The 13,726-nt window shown below is 44.4% G+C and overlaps 1 protein-coding gene across 2 annotated transcripts in view; it reads right to left on the bottom strand.

Moving 5' to 3' along the window:
- SH3D19 (SH3 domain containing 19) overlaps positions 1-11,762 on the bottom strand; it is a 181,978-nt gene extending 170,216 nt beyond the window's left edge. Inside the window, exon 1 of one of the 2 annotated variants that reach the window (XM_073576257.1) lies at positions 11,386-11,762. In XM_073576257.1, the coding sequence (XP_073432358.1) occupies positions 11,386-11,482 (97 nt within the window). In that variant the 5' untranslated portion in view covers positions 11,483-11,762. The remainder of the gene's footprint in view (positions 1-11,385) is intronic. The other variant, XM_073576258.1, reaches the window with a different exon arrangement.
- Between the last annotated feature and the right edge of the window lie 1,964 nt (positions 11,763-13,726).

The following is a 13,726-nucleotide window of genomic DNA, read 5'->3' on the forward strand; positions in this document are numbered from 1 at the left end:
CAGAATGGGAGGAATAGGGCTAAGCAACAGCACATGTGAAAAAAGACTTGGGTATACTAATAGATCACAGACTGAATATGAGTCAACAGTGTGATGCAGCAGCAAATGCAATTCTAGGATGTATTAACAGAAGCATACAGTCTAGATCACGTGAAGTCATTATTGCCCTCTACTCCTCTTTGGTCAGACCTCATCTGGAATACTGTGCCCAGTTTTGGGCACTACATTTTAAAAAAAAGACATCAACAAACTGGAGCAAGTTAAGAAAAGAGCGACCAGAATGGTGACCGGTTTGCAAACCCTGTCTTATGAGGAAAGGTTGCAGGATCTGGGAATGTTTAGCTTGCAAAAGAGAAGACTGAGAGGAGACTTAATAGCTGTCTACAAATATCTAAAGGGCTGTCACATTACAGAAGGATCATCTTTATTCTCATTTGCACAAGGAAAGACTAGAAGCAATGGGATGAAACTGAATGAGAGGAGACACAGATTAGGTATTAGATAAAACTTTCTGACAGAGTGATCAATGAGTGGGACAGGCTGCCACGAGAGGTGGTGAGTTCTCCTTCAATAGAAGTCTTCAAACAGAGGCTTGACAGACATCTGTCTGGGATGATTTAGCGAATCCTGCTTTGAGCAGGGGGTTGGACCAGATGGCCCAGGAGGTCCCTTCCAACTCTACGATTCTATGATTCCTTCGTTCCATTGGAATATAACCACTGGTAATTATTTTACCACACACACACACACACACGACCTACATTTTTTATATCATTCCTGTGGTTAAATGAAAAAAATAACCTGGAGTGGTATTTCAAATAATATCTGTCCGCACTTCTGTGTGTTATAGTATATGGAGTATGTGTCACATGTGGTGTAGTATATAGAGGATCTGTCGGCTCTCCTGTGTGGTGTAGTATATAGAGGATCTGTCGGCTCTCCTGTGTGGTGTAGTATATAGAGGATCTGTCGGCTCTCCTGTGTGGTGTAGTATATAGAGGATCTGTCGGCTCTCCTGTGTGGTGTATATAGAGGATCTGTCGGCTCTCCCGTGTGGTGCAGTATATAGAGGATCTGTCAGCTCTCCCGTGTGGTGCAGTATATAGAGGATCTGTCAGCTCTCCCGTGTGGTGTAGTGTATAGAGGATCTGTCGGCTCTCCCGTGTGGTGTAGTATATAGAGGATCTGTCGGCTCTCCCGTGTGGTGTAGTATATAGAGGATCTGTCGGCTCTCCCGTGTGGTGCAGTATATAGAGGATCTGTCAGCTCTCCTGTGTGGTGCAGTATATAGAGGATCTGTCAGCTCTCCTGTGTGGTGTAATATATAGATCTGTCAGCTCTCCTTTGTGGTGTAGTACATAGAGGATCTGTCAGCTCTCCTGTGTGGTGCAGTATATAGAGGATCTGTCAGCTCTCCTGTGTGGTGTAATATATAGATCTGTCAGCTCTCCTGTGTGGTGTAGTACATAGAGGATCTGTCAGCACTCCTGTGTGGTGCAGTATATAGAGGATCTGTCAGCTCTCCTGTGTGGTGCAGTATATAGAGGATCTGTCAGCTCTCCTGTGTGGTGCAGTATATAGAGGATCTGTCAGCTCTCCTGTGTGGTGTAGTATATAGGATCTATCCTGTGTGGTATTTTTACTTAACTGCATGGTGGGCCCCAAGAATGATTTTTCTCTGGTGGACCCAAGGTCATCCAGTCCGACACTGTCAAGACTCCACTGCGATCACCCCAAAGTGACATGAAGAACAGTGCTACAAAGTAAATTATAAGAACCTTGAAAAACGTTCTGAATGCAAGTGAACCTTAGTGAACATAGCCTTATTCTTTTACTATTTTGGGTGAAAAACTTGAAATATTTATTCAGACTGAATATGCAGTGAATTAGCAAACAATGAGGTTGCTAAATGGAGCTGTAGATTTAGATAATACTTTCCTATGATCTCCCTGGTGCACTTTCCAAATCAAAACTTTAGGAACAGTAGAAATAACACTTCTGTAAAACGGTTTTAATTTGAACTCTCTTTTAAAATGAAATGCCTCCAAGACCAGCTACCCATACTACACAGAGTATAGCGGCATTATCCATGGGCGTGCTGTGAAAGTCTATAGTAAATCGTGAACCATCTGCATAAATATAAATTTTACGTAGTGGTGAAGTTTTTATCAAAATGCAACACGTCAGGCTACATGTGGTCTTCTCCAATTTTATTTTCAATATAAAGTCAGGGTAAATATTTCAGCACTGGACTAATGCTTTCATCACGCCATCATACCTATGAGAGTAACCGCCAGATGAAACACATAAGTTTCACACATCAGTTTTTTCCGTCAGTTAAAATCCACTAAAATGGCGGACAACGGATCCGTTCCTGTAGTGACCACAACGTCTGGCACCGGACCGTTGTTTTACGAGAGAGAGACAGAGAGAGACACAGAGACAGAGAATTTTTAAGCCACCCGAACAGAGTTTAGGGTTAAATTTGCGGCCGAGCTAAGTCCTCCGGGCATGCGCAATTGTAAAATGCGGATCCGGCCGCCCCAAAAAACGTTGCATTGACCGTCCAGGCATGTCGGCGGACGCCAAAATTTTGGCGGATCCGCAAAAAAAACGGATCCAATGGATGGTCATCCGTCAAGATCCGCCGGTAATGCAACTCAATGGGAAAAAAAACGGATCCGCCAGGCAAAATGGCGGATCCTTTTTTTTTTTTTGCAAAACGGCGGATTTTGACTGATGGTAAAATACAGATGTGTGAAACAGGCCTAAGGTTCGCATACACGATAGGTGAAACTAGGCTGAACCGCCTGATTACCCTATTTTTTGGACTATAAGACGTACTTTTTTCCCAAAAAATTTTGGGAGAAAATGGGGGTGCGTCTTATAGTCAGAACATACTTACAAATACTGTGGCGGCAGCAGGAGTCGGGCGATTCTGCGGAGGTCCCGGTCCAACGCTGCCGGCCGATGATCGCACTCCCTTCCCAGACTGGTGCAGCAAGTTCGGCAGTGGTGCTCTGTGGTGCGAGGGCTCCACATGCTCAGATTCAGATCTCAGCAATGTTGCCGAGATCTCAATGTGAGCATGTGCTGCCCCCGGCGGCCATTTTCCCGGAGGTCACAGCAATGGATATGCGGGGCCTCCGGGCTTTCACAAGATGTCGGCGGAGCCCCGAGCACCACCACTGAACCTGTCGCACCAGCCTGGGATGGGAGTCATATTGCCAGACCACCGAACATCTCCTGTGACCCCGCTCCACCAGCGCTGCTGATCCCTCCCGTAAGCTGAATTCGCATTGTAAGACGGACCCCCATTTGACACAATTTTTTCCCTAGTTTCCCTCTGAAAATTTGGGGTGCGTCATATGGCCCGGTGCATCTTATGGTCCGGAAAATATGTTATTTAATGAGTACGGCAGCGCCTTCTTACTCGTCTGATGATTTTGGGGAGAAACGGATCAGGCAGTTGGAAGATCAAATGATTTTTTTCTTTCAGGGTAAATTAGCTTCTACTAGAGGCATTTGGCAGCGGCTTTCTCCTCTCCCCCTCATTAAAAAACGATCTGCATACTTACAGTAAGTGCTCGTCTGTAGGGAGCAATAGCAGCCAGTCAAACTAATGATCTAATTTTCATGGCCAGCATAATTGTGCTTGGATAGCAGCACTTTTTAGTCTTGATCTTCCATATTTTGGATTTTTTGTCTTTTTTTTTTTTTTTTTTTTTTATACATTCCACAAACCATCCAAAAAGGAAAGAGCTCATAATACGCGCGGAAAAATCTGCAGATCAATCCGCAGCGTGTGCACATAGCCTAACGCTGTTCTACAGAGCTGAGTCTGGAAGTCAGACATTTTCTAAATGTACAGTGCAGATATCACTAATAAGTTGTACCATTTAGAAAGGACTGTTCAAACCAAGTAGAGGCGCTCGGTGCACCCTTGGTATGGCCAAATATTTCATTACACCTTCCCATCTACTTGTTTTCCATCTATCTCCGCCCTTCTCTGGATTTATTAAGTTAGAGCCGGCAATCACTGGGAGGTGGTGGAGATCGAGGGAAAACAAGTAGTTGGGAAGGTGACCTGAACTGTTTGGCCACACTAAGAGCGCACTGAGCGCTTATACTTGGTTTGAACAGTCATTCTGTGCTGACAGAGACAATTAAATGTTTCTCTGGATTTCAGCTGGTAGGGACGCACATTCCACATTTAGAAAAATATTCAGGATTGAGAGTCCTCAGTGGTTGATACCTTTTAATGGCTAACTGAAAAGATGGTAACACATTGCAAGCTTTCGAGACTACTCAGGTCTCATCATCAGGCTAGACTAATACAAAATCTGAAGAGTCACATATTTATGCACAATACAGCACAGAAAAAATGCAATAGATAAGAGGAGTGACGTGAAGCAGAACTATCAGTATGGGAGAGGGAGAAACATAAATATTGGACCAGTTCATAGATAAGGAGTCCAGATGTTTTATGGTCCTCTGATTGGGGTCTAGTTCTGTGTTGTGATGCCCCCATAAGGTTTTAAAAGGAAATTCCTTAATTGATGTAAAAAGACATAAATCCATGCGACACATTCTTTTTACATCAATTAAGAAATTTCCTTTTAAAACCTTATGGGGGCATCACAACCAAAAATTCAAAGCTCCTCCTATTCATTGCTAGGGTAATGTCGGAGAGCACACAGACCATACATGATGTCATCCATACTTACTTGTATGGGTTATTTTGATCTGTGACTCAGATCAAAACCTGGCGTGTCACTGTGATATTTTTTTTTTGTGGGCGAAGAAAAAAACCAAAAAAAAAAAAACCATAACAACGTAGACATGTGAACATTTCCATAGACTACAATGGGTCCATAACCTATGAATACTGCGGATAGAACACGTCCAAGAAAAAAGGACGCCTGCGTGAGGCCTACATGATTAGCCATCACCCGATCATTGTGGATCCCTTATAAACAAATCTAATGAAGCTGGATTACCATTGATAATAATGAAGCCTAATGGACCCCGCTGACTGAGGTCTAATAGGTTTGGGGCTTTTGTCATTTAGTCGGGAGGAATAGTGCGCATGCAGGTTGGCAACCAATCTGCCAACAAAGGCTCGGACTACAGCATGAACAAAGTTCTTCAATGTTTCTTTAGCACAAAATTACCGTACATGTTTTTTTCCCAATGCATTGACTGTACCAATTTCTCAAAGTTGGTGAGATCTCTGCTTGTGGTCGTTTATTAGGACATTTTAATGATTTCTATGAGGGTATAAATTAGAGTCCTGGCCAAGTGATGATGGCAGGTAAGACCCAGGACTGACAGCTGTGCGGTCGCTGTGAGACCAGGACACGACCACCACGTTTCTGTTCCCATTATGAAGAATCTTACTGAAATCACAACAAGCAGAGGTCGTAAGGATCGGGGAGGACGGATAATGGAAAATCGGGTTTCTTCCTCATACACAGCAGATTTACGGATGATGGAACAGCCCTTTAAGCTTTGCTTTTATAAATGTCTGTCAGGGTATGCGAGCAATGTAAAGAGCCAAGTAGGTTTCTGAGAAAACCAGGTGACAACTGATCTGGCGGAGATGACAAATTCCTGATCAGCAAATAAGTTATGTTGTATAAAAAAAACAAACAAACACACACACTCTCACCCAACGAGAATGAATGAGAAGAATCACAAACATCTCAAGAAGAGGAAACACAAGAAGAGAATATTTATGCCAGAATGATCAAACATTCCGCATAGTCCAGCAAGGAAAGATGTAGAAGAGCACTGCACACACAGAGAGTCACCGGCTCTGGGCTTACATTCTGACATAGCGGCGACATATTCTGCGGCGCAGTATGACTTCCTATCCGTTATCGAGGCCTCGCTTGCTGTAGGCTACAATGAATATGATAACACTATTCTGTAGATAGATCTTATTCCTTCCATAGCGGCGACATATTCTGCGGCGCAGTATGACTTCCTATCCGTTATCGAGGCCTCGCTTGCTGTAGGCTACAATGAATATGATAACACTGTTATGTAGATAGATCTTATTCCTTCCATAGCGGTGACACATGCTGCGGCGCAGTATGACTTCCTATCCGTTATCGAGGCCTCGCTTGCTGTAGGCTACAATGAACACGATAACACTATTCTGTAGATAGATCTTATTCCTTCCATAGCGGTGACACATGCTGCGGCGCAGTATGACTTCCTATCCGTTATCGAGGCCTCGCTTGCTGTAGGCTACAATGAACACGATAACACTATTCTGTAGATAGATCTTATTCCTTCCATAGCGGTGACATATTCTGCTGCTCAGTATGACTTCCTATCCGTTATCGAGGCCTCGCTTGCTGTAGGCTACAATGAACACGATAACACTATTCTGTAGATAGATCTTATTCCTTCCATAGCGGCGACATATTCTGCGGCGCAGTATGACTTCCTATCCGTTATCGAGGCCTCGCTTGCTGTAGGCTACAATGAATATGATAACACTGTTATGTAGATAGATCTTATTCCTTCCATAGCGGCGACATATTCTGCGGCGCAGTATGACTTCCCTATCCGTTATCGAGGCCTCGCTTGCTGTAGGCTACAATGAACATGATAATAACAATATTACTTATATAGATCTTATTTCTTCCATAGCGGTGACATGCTGCGGCGCAGTATGACTCCCCTATCCGTTATTGAGGCCTCATGTGCTGTAGGCTACAATTAACACGATAACACTGTTATGTATATAGATCTTATTCCTTCCATAGCGGCGACATATTCTGCGGCGCAGTATGACTTCCCTATCCGTTATCGAGGCCTCGCTTGCTGTAGGCTACAATGAACACGATAACACTATTCTGTAGATAGATCTTATTCCTTCCATAGCGGTGACATATTCTGCTGCGCAGTATGACTTCCTATCCGTTATCGAGGCCTCGCTTGCTGTAGGCTACAATGAACACGATAACATTATTCTGTAGATAGATCTTATTCCTTCCATAGCGGCGACATATTCTGCGGCGCAGTATGACTTCCTATCCGTTATCGAGGCCTCGCTTGCTGTAGGCTACAATGAACACGATAACACTATTCTGTAGATAGATCTTATTCCTTCCATAGCGGTGACATATTCTGCGGCGCAGTATGACTTCCTATCCGTTATCGAGGCCTCGCTTGCTGTAGGCTACAATGAACATGATAATAACAATATTACTTATATAGATCTTATTTCTTCCATAGCGGTGACATGCTGCGGCGCAGTATGACTCCCCTATCCGTTATTGAGGCCTCATGTGCTGTAGGCTACAATTAACACGATAACACTGTTATGTATATAGATCTTATTCCTTCCATAGCGGCGACATATTCTGCGGCGCAGTATGACTTCCCTATCCGTTATCGAGGCCTCGCTTGCTGTAGGCTACAATGAATATGATAACACTGTTATGTAGATAGATCTTATTCCTTCCATAGCGGTGACACATGCTGCGGCGCAGTATGACTTCCTATCCGTTATCGAGGCCTCGCTTGCTGTAGGCTACAATGAATATGATAACACTATTATGTAGATAGATCTTATTCCTTCCATAGCGGTGACACATGCTGCGGCGCAGTATGACTTCCTATCCGTTATTGAGGCCTCGCTTGCTGTAGGCTACAATGAACACGATAACACTATTCTGTAGATAGATCTTATTCCTTCCATAGCGGTGACACATGCTGCTGCGCAGTATGACTTCCTATCCGTTATCGAGGCCTCGCTTGCTGTAGGCTACAATGAATATGATAACACTATTCTGTAGATAGATCTTATTCCTTCCATAGCGGTGACACATGCTGCTGCGCAGTATGACTTCCTATCCGTTATCGAGGCCTCGCTTGCTGTAGGCTACAATGAATATGATAACACTGTTATGTAGATAGATCTTATTCCTTCCATAGCGGTGACATATTCTGCGGCGCAGTATGACTTCCCTATCCGTTATCGAGGCCTCGCTTGCTGTAGGCTACAATGAACATGATAATAACAATATTACTTATATAGATCTTATTTCTTCCATAGCGGTGACATGCTGCGGCGCAGTATGACTCCCCTATCCGTTATTGAGGCCTCATGTGCTGTAGGCTACAATTAACACGATAACACTGTTATGTATATAGATCTTATTCCTTCCATAGCGGCGACATATTCTGCGGCGCAGTATGACTTCCCTATCCGTTATCGAGGCCTCGCTTGCTGTAGGCTACAATGAACACGATAACACTATTCTGTAGATAGATCTTATTCCTTCCATAGCGGCGACATATTCTGCGGCGCAGTATGACTTCCTATCCGTTATCGAGGCCTCGCTTGCTGTAGGCTACAATGAACACGATAACACTATTCTGTAGATAGATCTTATTCCTTCCATAGCGGTGACATATTCTGCGGCGCAGTATGACTTCCCTATCCGTTATCGAGGCCTCGCTTGCTGTAGGCTACAATGAACATGATAATAACAATATTACTTATATAGATCTTATTTCTTCCATAGCGGTGACATGCTGCGGCGCAGTATGACTCCCCTATCCGTTATTGAGGCCTCATGTGCTGTAGGCTACAATTAACACGATAACACTGTTATGTATATAGATCTTATTCCTTCCATAGCGGCGACATATTCTGCGGCGCAGTATGACTTCCCTATCCGTTATCGAGGCCTCGCTTGCTGTAGGCTACAATGAATATGATAACACTGTTATGTAGATAGATCTTATTCCTTCCATAGCGGTGACACATGCTGCGGCGCAGTATGACTTCCTATCCGTTATCGAGGCCTCGCTTGCTGTAGGCTACAATGAATATGATAACACTATTATGTAGATAGATCTTATTCCTTCCATAGCGGTGACACATGCTGCGGCGCAGTATGACTTCCTATCCGTTATTGAGGCCTCGCTTGCTGTAGGCTACAATGAACACGATAACACTATTCTGTAGATAGATCTTATTCCTTCCATAGCGGTGACACATGCTGCTGCGCAGTATGACTTCCTATCCGTTATCGAGGCCTCGCTTGCTGTAGGCTACAATGAATATGATAACACTGTTATGTAGATAGATCTTATTCCTTCCATAGCGGTGACACATGCTGCGGCGCAGTATGACTTCCTATCCGTTATCGAGGCCTCGCTTGCTGTAGGCTACAATGAATATGATAACACTATTATGTAGATAGATCTTATTCCTTCCATAGCGGTGACACATGCTGCGGCGCAGTATGACTTCCTATCCGTTATTGAGGCCTCGCTTGCTGTAGGCTACAATGAACACGATAACACTATTCTGTAGATAGATCTTATTCCTTCCATAGCGGTGACACATGCTGCTGCGCAGTATGACTTCCTATCCGTTATCGAGGCCTCGCTTGCTGTAGGCTACAATGAACACGATAACACTATTCTGTAGATAGATCTTATTCCTTCCATAGCGGTGACACATGCTGCTGCGCAGTATGACTTCCTATCCGTTATCGAGGCCTCGCTTGCTGTAGGCTACAATGAATATGATAACACTGTTATGTAGATAGATCTTATTCCTTCCATAGCGGCGACATATTCTGCGGCGCAGTATGACTTCCTATCCGTTATCGAGGCCTCGCTTGCTGTAGGCTACAATGAACACGATAACACTATTCTGTAGATAGATCTTATTCCTTCCATAGCGGTGACACATGCTGCTGCGCAGTATGACTTCCTATCCGTTATCGAGGCCTCGCTTGCTGTAGGCTACAATTAACACGATAACACTGTTATGTAGATAGATCTTATTCCTTCCATAGCGGCGACATATTCTGCGGCGCAGTATGACTTCCTATCCGTTATCGAGGCCTCGCTTGCTGTAGGCTACAATGAACACGATAACACTATTATGTAGATAGATCTTATTCCTTCCATAGCGGTGACACATGCTGCGGCGCAGTATGACTTCCTATCCGTTATCGAGGCCTCGCTTGCTGTAGGCTACAATGAATATGATAACACTATTCTGTAGATAGATCTTATTCCTTCCATAGCGGCGACACATGCTGCGGCGCAGTATGACTCCCTATCCGGTATCGAGGCCTCGCTTGCTGTAGGCTACAATGAATATGATAACACTGTTATGTAGATAGATCTTATTCCTTCCATAGCGGCGACATATTCTGCGGCGCAGTATGACTCCCTATCCGTTATCGAGGCCTCGCTTGCTGTAGGCTACAATGAATATGATAACACTGTTATGTAGATAGATCTTATTCCTTCCATAGCGGCGACATATTCTGCGGCGCAGTATGACTTCCTATCCGTTATCGAGGCCTCGCTTGCTGTAGGCTACAATGAACACGATAACACTATTATGTAGATAGATCTTATTCCTTCCATAGCGGTGACACATGCTGCGGCGCAGTATGACTTCCTATCCGTTATCGAGGCCTCGCTTGCTGTAGGCTACAATGAATATGATAACACTATTCTGTAGATAGATCTTATTCCTTCCATAGCGGCGACACATGCTGCGGCGCAGTATGACTCCCTATCCGGTATCGAGGCCTCGCTTGCTGTAGGCTACAATGAATATGATAACACTGTTATGTAGATAGATCTTATTCCTTCCATAGCGGCGACATATTCTGCGGCGCAGTATGACTCCCTATCCGTTATCGAGGCCTCGCTTGCTGTAGGCTACAATGAATATGATAACACTGTTATGTAGATAGATCTTATTCCTTCCATAGCGGCGACATATTCTGCGGCGCAGTATGACTTCCTATCCGTTATCGAGGCCTCGCTTGCTGTAGGCTACAATGAATATGATAACACTATTCTGTAGATAGATCTTATTCCTTCCATAGCGGCGACATATTCTGCGGCGCAGTATGACTCCCTATCCGTTATCGAGGCCTCGCTTGCTGTAGGCTACAATGAATATGATAACACTGTTATGTAGATAGATCTTATTCCTTCCATAGCGGCGACATATTCTGCGGCGCAGTATGACTTCCTATCCGTTATCGAGGCCTCGCTTGCTGTAGGCTACAATGAATATGATAACACTATTCTGTAGATAGATCTTATTCCTTCCATAGTGGCGACATATTCTGCGGCGCAGTATGACTCCCTATCCGTTATCGAGGCCTCGCTTGCTGTAGGCTACAATGATGACACCATTATGTGGTCAGGCCGGTGTCAGGGGGAGATTGGATGTTCCCATGGCAGATCTATCTGAATATTCAGGGCACAGAGCTCACACCGGGCCCGGCTGATATAGGATCATGTCCCCATGTCCCCATCCATCACCGGTCCCACTCACGCGGGGATGAGCAGGGGGCCATCATGTGGGGCACTGGTTACCTGCAGCCTGGGTCAGGTTGGACCTCCGGTGTCTCCTGTTGCCACCAGCACTGTCCCTCAGCTCCTCCTCCTCTTCCTCCAGCCAGGCTTCAGCCATCAGCAGACAGCACAGGGAAAAAGCATCGGAGGCTGCTGAGAAAATCACATTCCTTCTCCCCGGGAGAGCAGAGGAGGCCGCGATCAGTGTGTGTGGCCGATCCCTGCTACACCGCCATCCATCCGATAGGTGCCCCGACGACACCTGCAGGCCGGCCTCTGCACGCACACTGTGCCCGGGGTGAGCATGCAGCAGCCCCAGAGCCCGGCCGCGGGGAACCGCACAGCTCCTGCCTTCCCTGCTGCACTTTCTAAATATTCCGGTGTCAACAGGAAATTGTTCTCCCCGTCTCCCTGTGATAGTAAAACAAAAGGCAGAGGGGGAGGAGGAGGAGGAGGAGGTACCTGCTGCAGGGGCACCACCGAGGTGACAGCTGTGCCCCCCAGCACTGGCAGCCACCTCATGCACATTCTAGCCGGCGGTTTAGGGGGGTTCAGATTTGCAAAAAAGAAAAAAATCAGTGACAATCATTTGTTTTCCCCATCTGTATTCATGTAGAAAGAAAAAAACATTGAAAACATTTTCAATGCAAAAAAAATGTTTCACAGCTCAAAAAAACCACAAGGAAAAATAATACGCGCCATGTGAATAGGATTTTAGAAATCTCAGTTTGCCGCTACTGTAAAATGTTGCATTTTTTACGCCCCGCACTCACTGTATGGAAAAAAACAGACATCAGGGATGAAAATTACCCATACTAGTCTATGGGTCCATGAGAATTATCGGCAGCACGCGGACGGCATCTGTGTGCTGTACGTCATTAAGGACTTGTTCATGGGTCCATTAAAAAAAAAATGTATTAAACCTCACTCAGATGCCATCAGAGTGCAGTCAAATTTTTATGGACTGATAGGTTTCTGTGCTTTCTCGATTCTTTTTTTTCCCCACACATGCGGAAAAACTGCTGGCACTCAGACCTAACTGATCAGTCGATCAAAGTAATCCATTCGATTTTCTCGTACATGAGAAAATCAGACGTGAAAGAGCCCTAAATTTGCGATGAATAGGAGAAGATTTGCAATTTATTTCGTTTTCATATATGAAAATCAGTGATGAAACTCGGATGGTAGAAACTGACCAAGCACTGATGAAACTCAGATCAAAAACAATGATGATCCTCGTGCAAGAAAAATCTCCGATGTTCATGAAGGTTGGCATTGTGCACGCCAGTCCAAATGAAGGCTCCACTCCAGTTAATGAATTAGCCACATCTTACAGTTCTGCCAGAAATGTTACTACAGTCAGGGACCAGAGTACATTTCTGGCATTATACTAGTATAAACAGAGTAATAAAGTAAACTGGCGAAAACCCCTTGATGAATCTGGCCCTAAATCCCTGGCATTTGAGCTTTATTGGCTTTTGCAGGCAGGTTTCGGTGCAAACCCGGCTGTACATCATGCCATGTGCACACGACTGTATTTACTGTCCGAGTACGATCCAACAATACATCAGATTACAGCTGGCCCAAAGTTATTCTATGTTGTGCACATGTCTGATTTCTTCCTCGGATTGAGTCTGTCCGAGGGGAAAAAAAGAATTGCCGCTTGCTGGATTTCCATCTGTAAATTGGATCTCACTCAGCCATGCAAGTCAATGTGTCCATAAAAAATAATAACAATGGCCCACACTCGGACATTATCGCAAACTTTATTATTTTATCGGGCTCAAGTGTTTTGTTTAGGAAGGGGTTGTCCTAGTGGTTGACAACCACAGTTCCCATTGAATACCATATCACAAACATAGCCATCACCCTTTGTTTTGGCTAAAGGACTTTTAAAGTTGTCGCCACGACAATGTAGACTCTTTTGGCCGAACCCTACTTTACTCTAACCTATTCCATTAAAAAGAGTACTGAGTATTTTAAGAAATGTTTAAGTATATTTTTATTTATTTTTCTTTAAGGGAATGTGTGAAATCCATTTTTTTAAAATGACCAATAATACCACATACAGGGACAAATACCGTCACACCGTGACCAGACCACATATTAAAACCACATAGTGACCGAATAATACCACATACAAGGGGCAAAAGACTGTCACACCATGGGCTGACCACATGTTACCACCACACAGTGACCAAATAATACCACACACAAGGAACAAATACCGTCACACCATGACCATATCACATATTACCACTACAAAGTGTGCAAATAGTACCACACACAAGGAACAAATACCGTCACACCATGACCATATCACATATTACCACTACATAGTGAACAAAAAATACTACATACA

This window comes from Dendrobates tinctorius, unplaced genomic scaffold, assembly GCF_039654945.1.
Source record: "Dendrobates tinctorius isolate UK_male_01 unplaced genomic scaffold, ASM3965494v1 ptg000008l, whole genome shotgun sequence".
In the NCBI taxonomy this organism is placed as follows: Eukaryota; Metazoa; Chordata; class Amphibia; order Anura; family Dendrobatidae; genus Dendrobates; species Dendrobates tinctorius.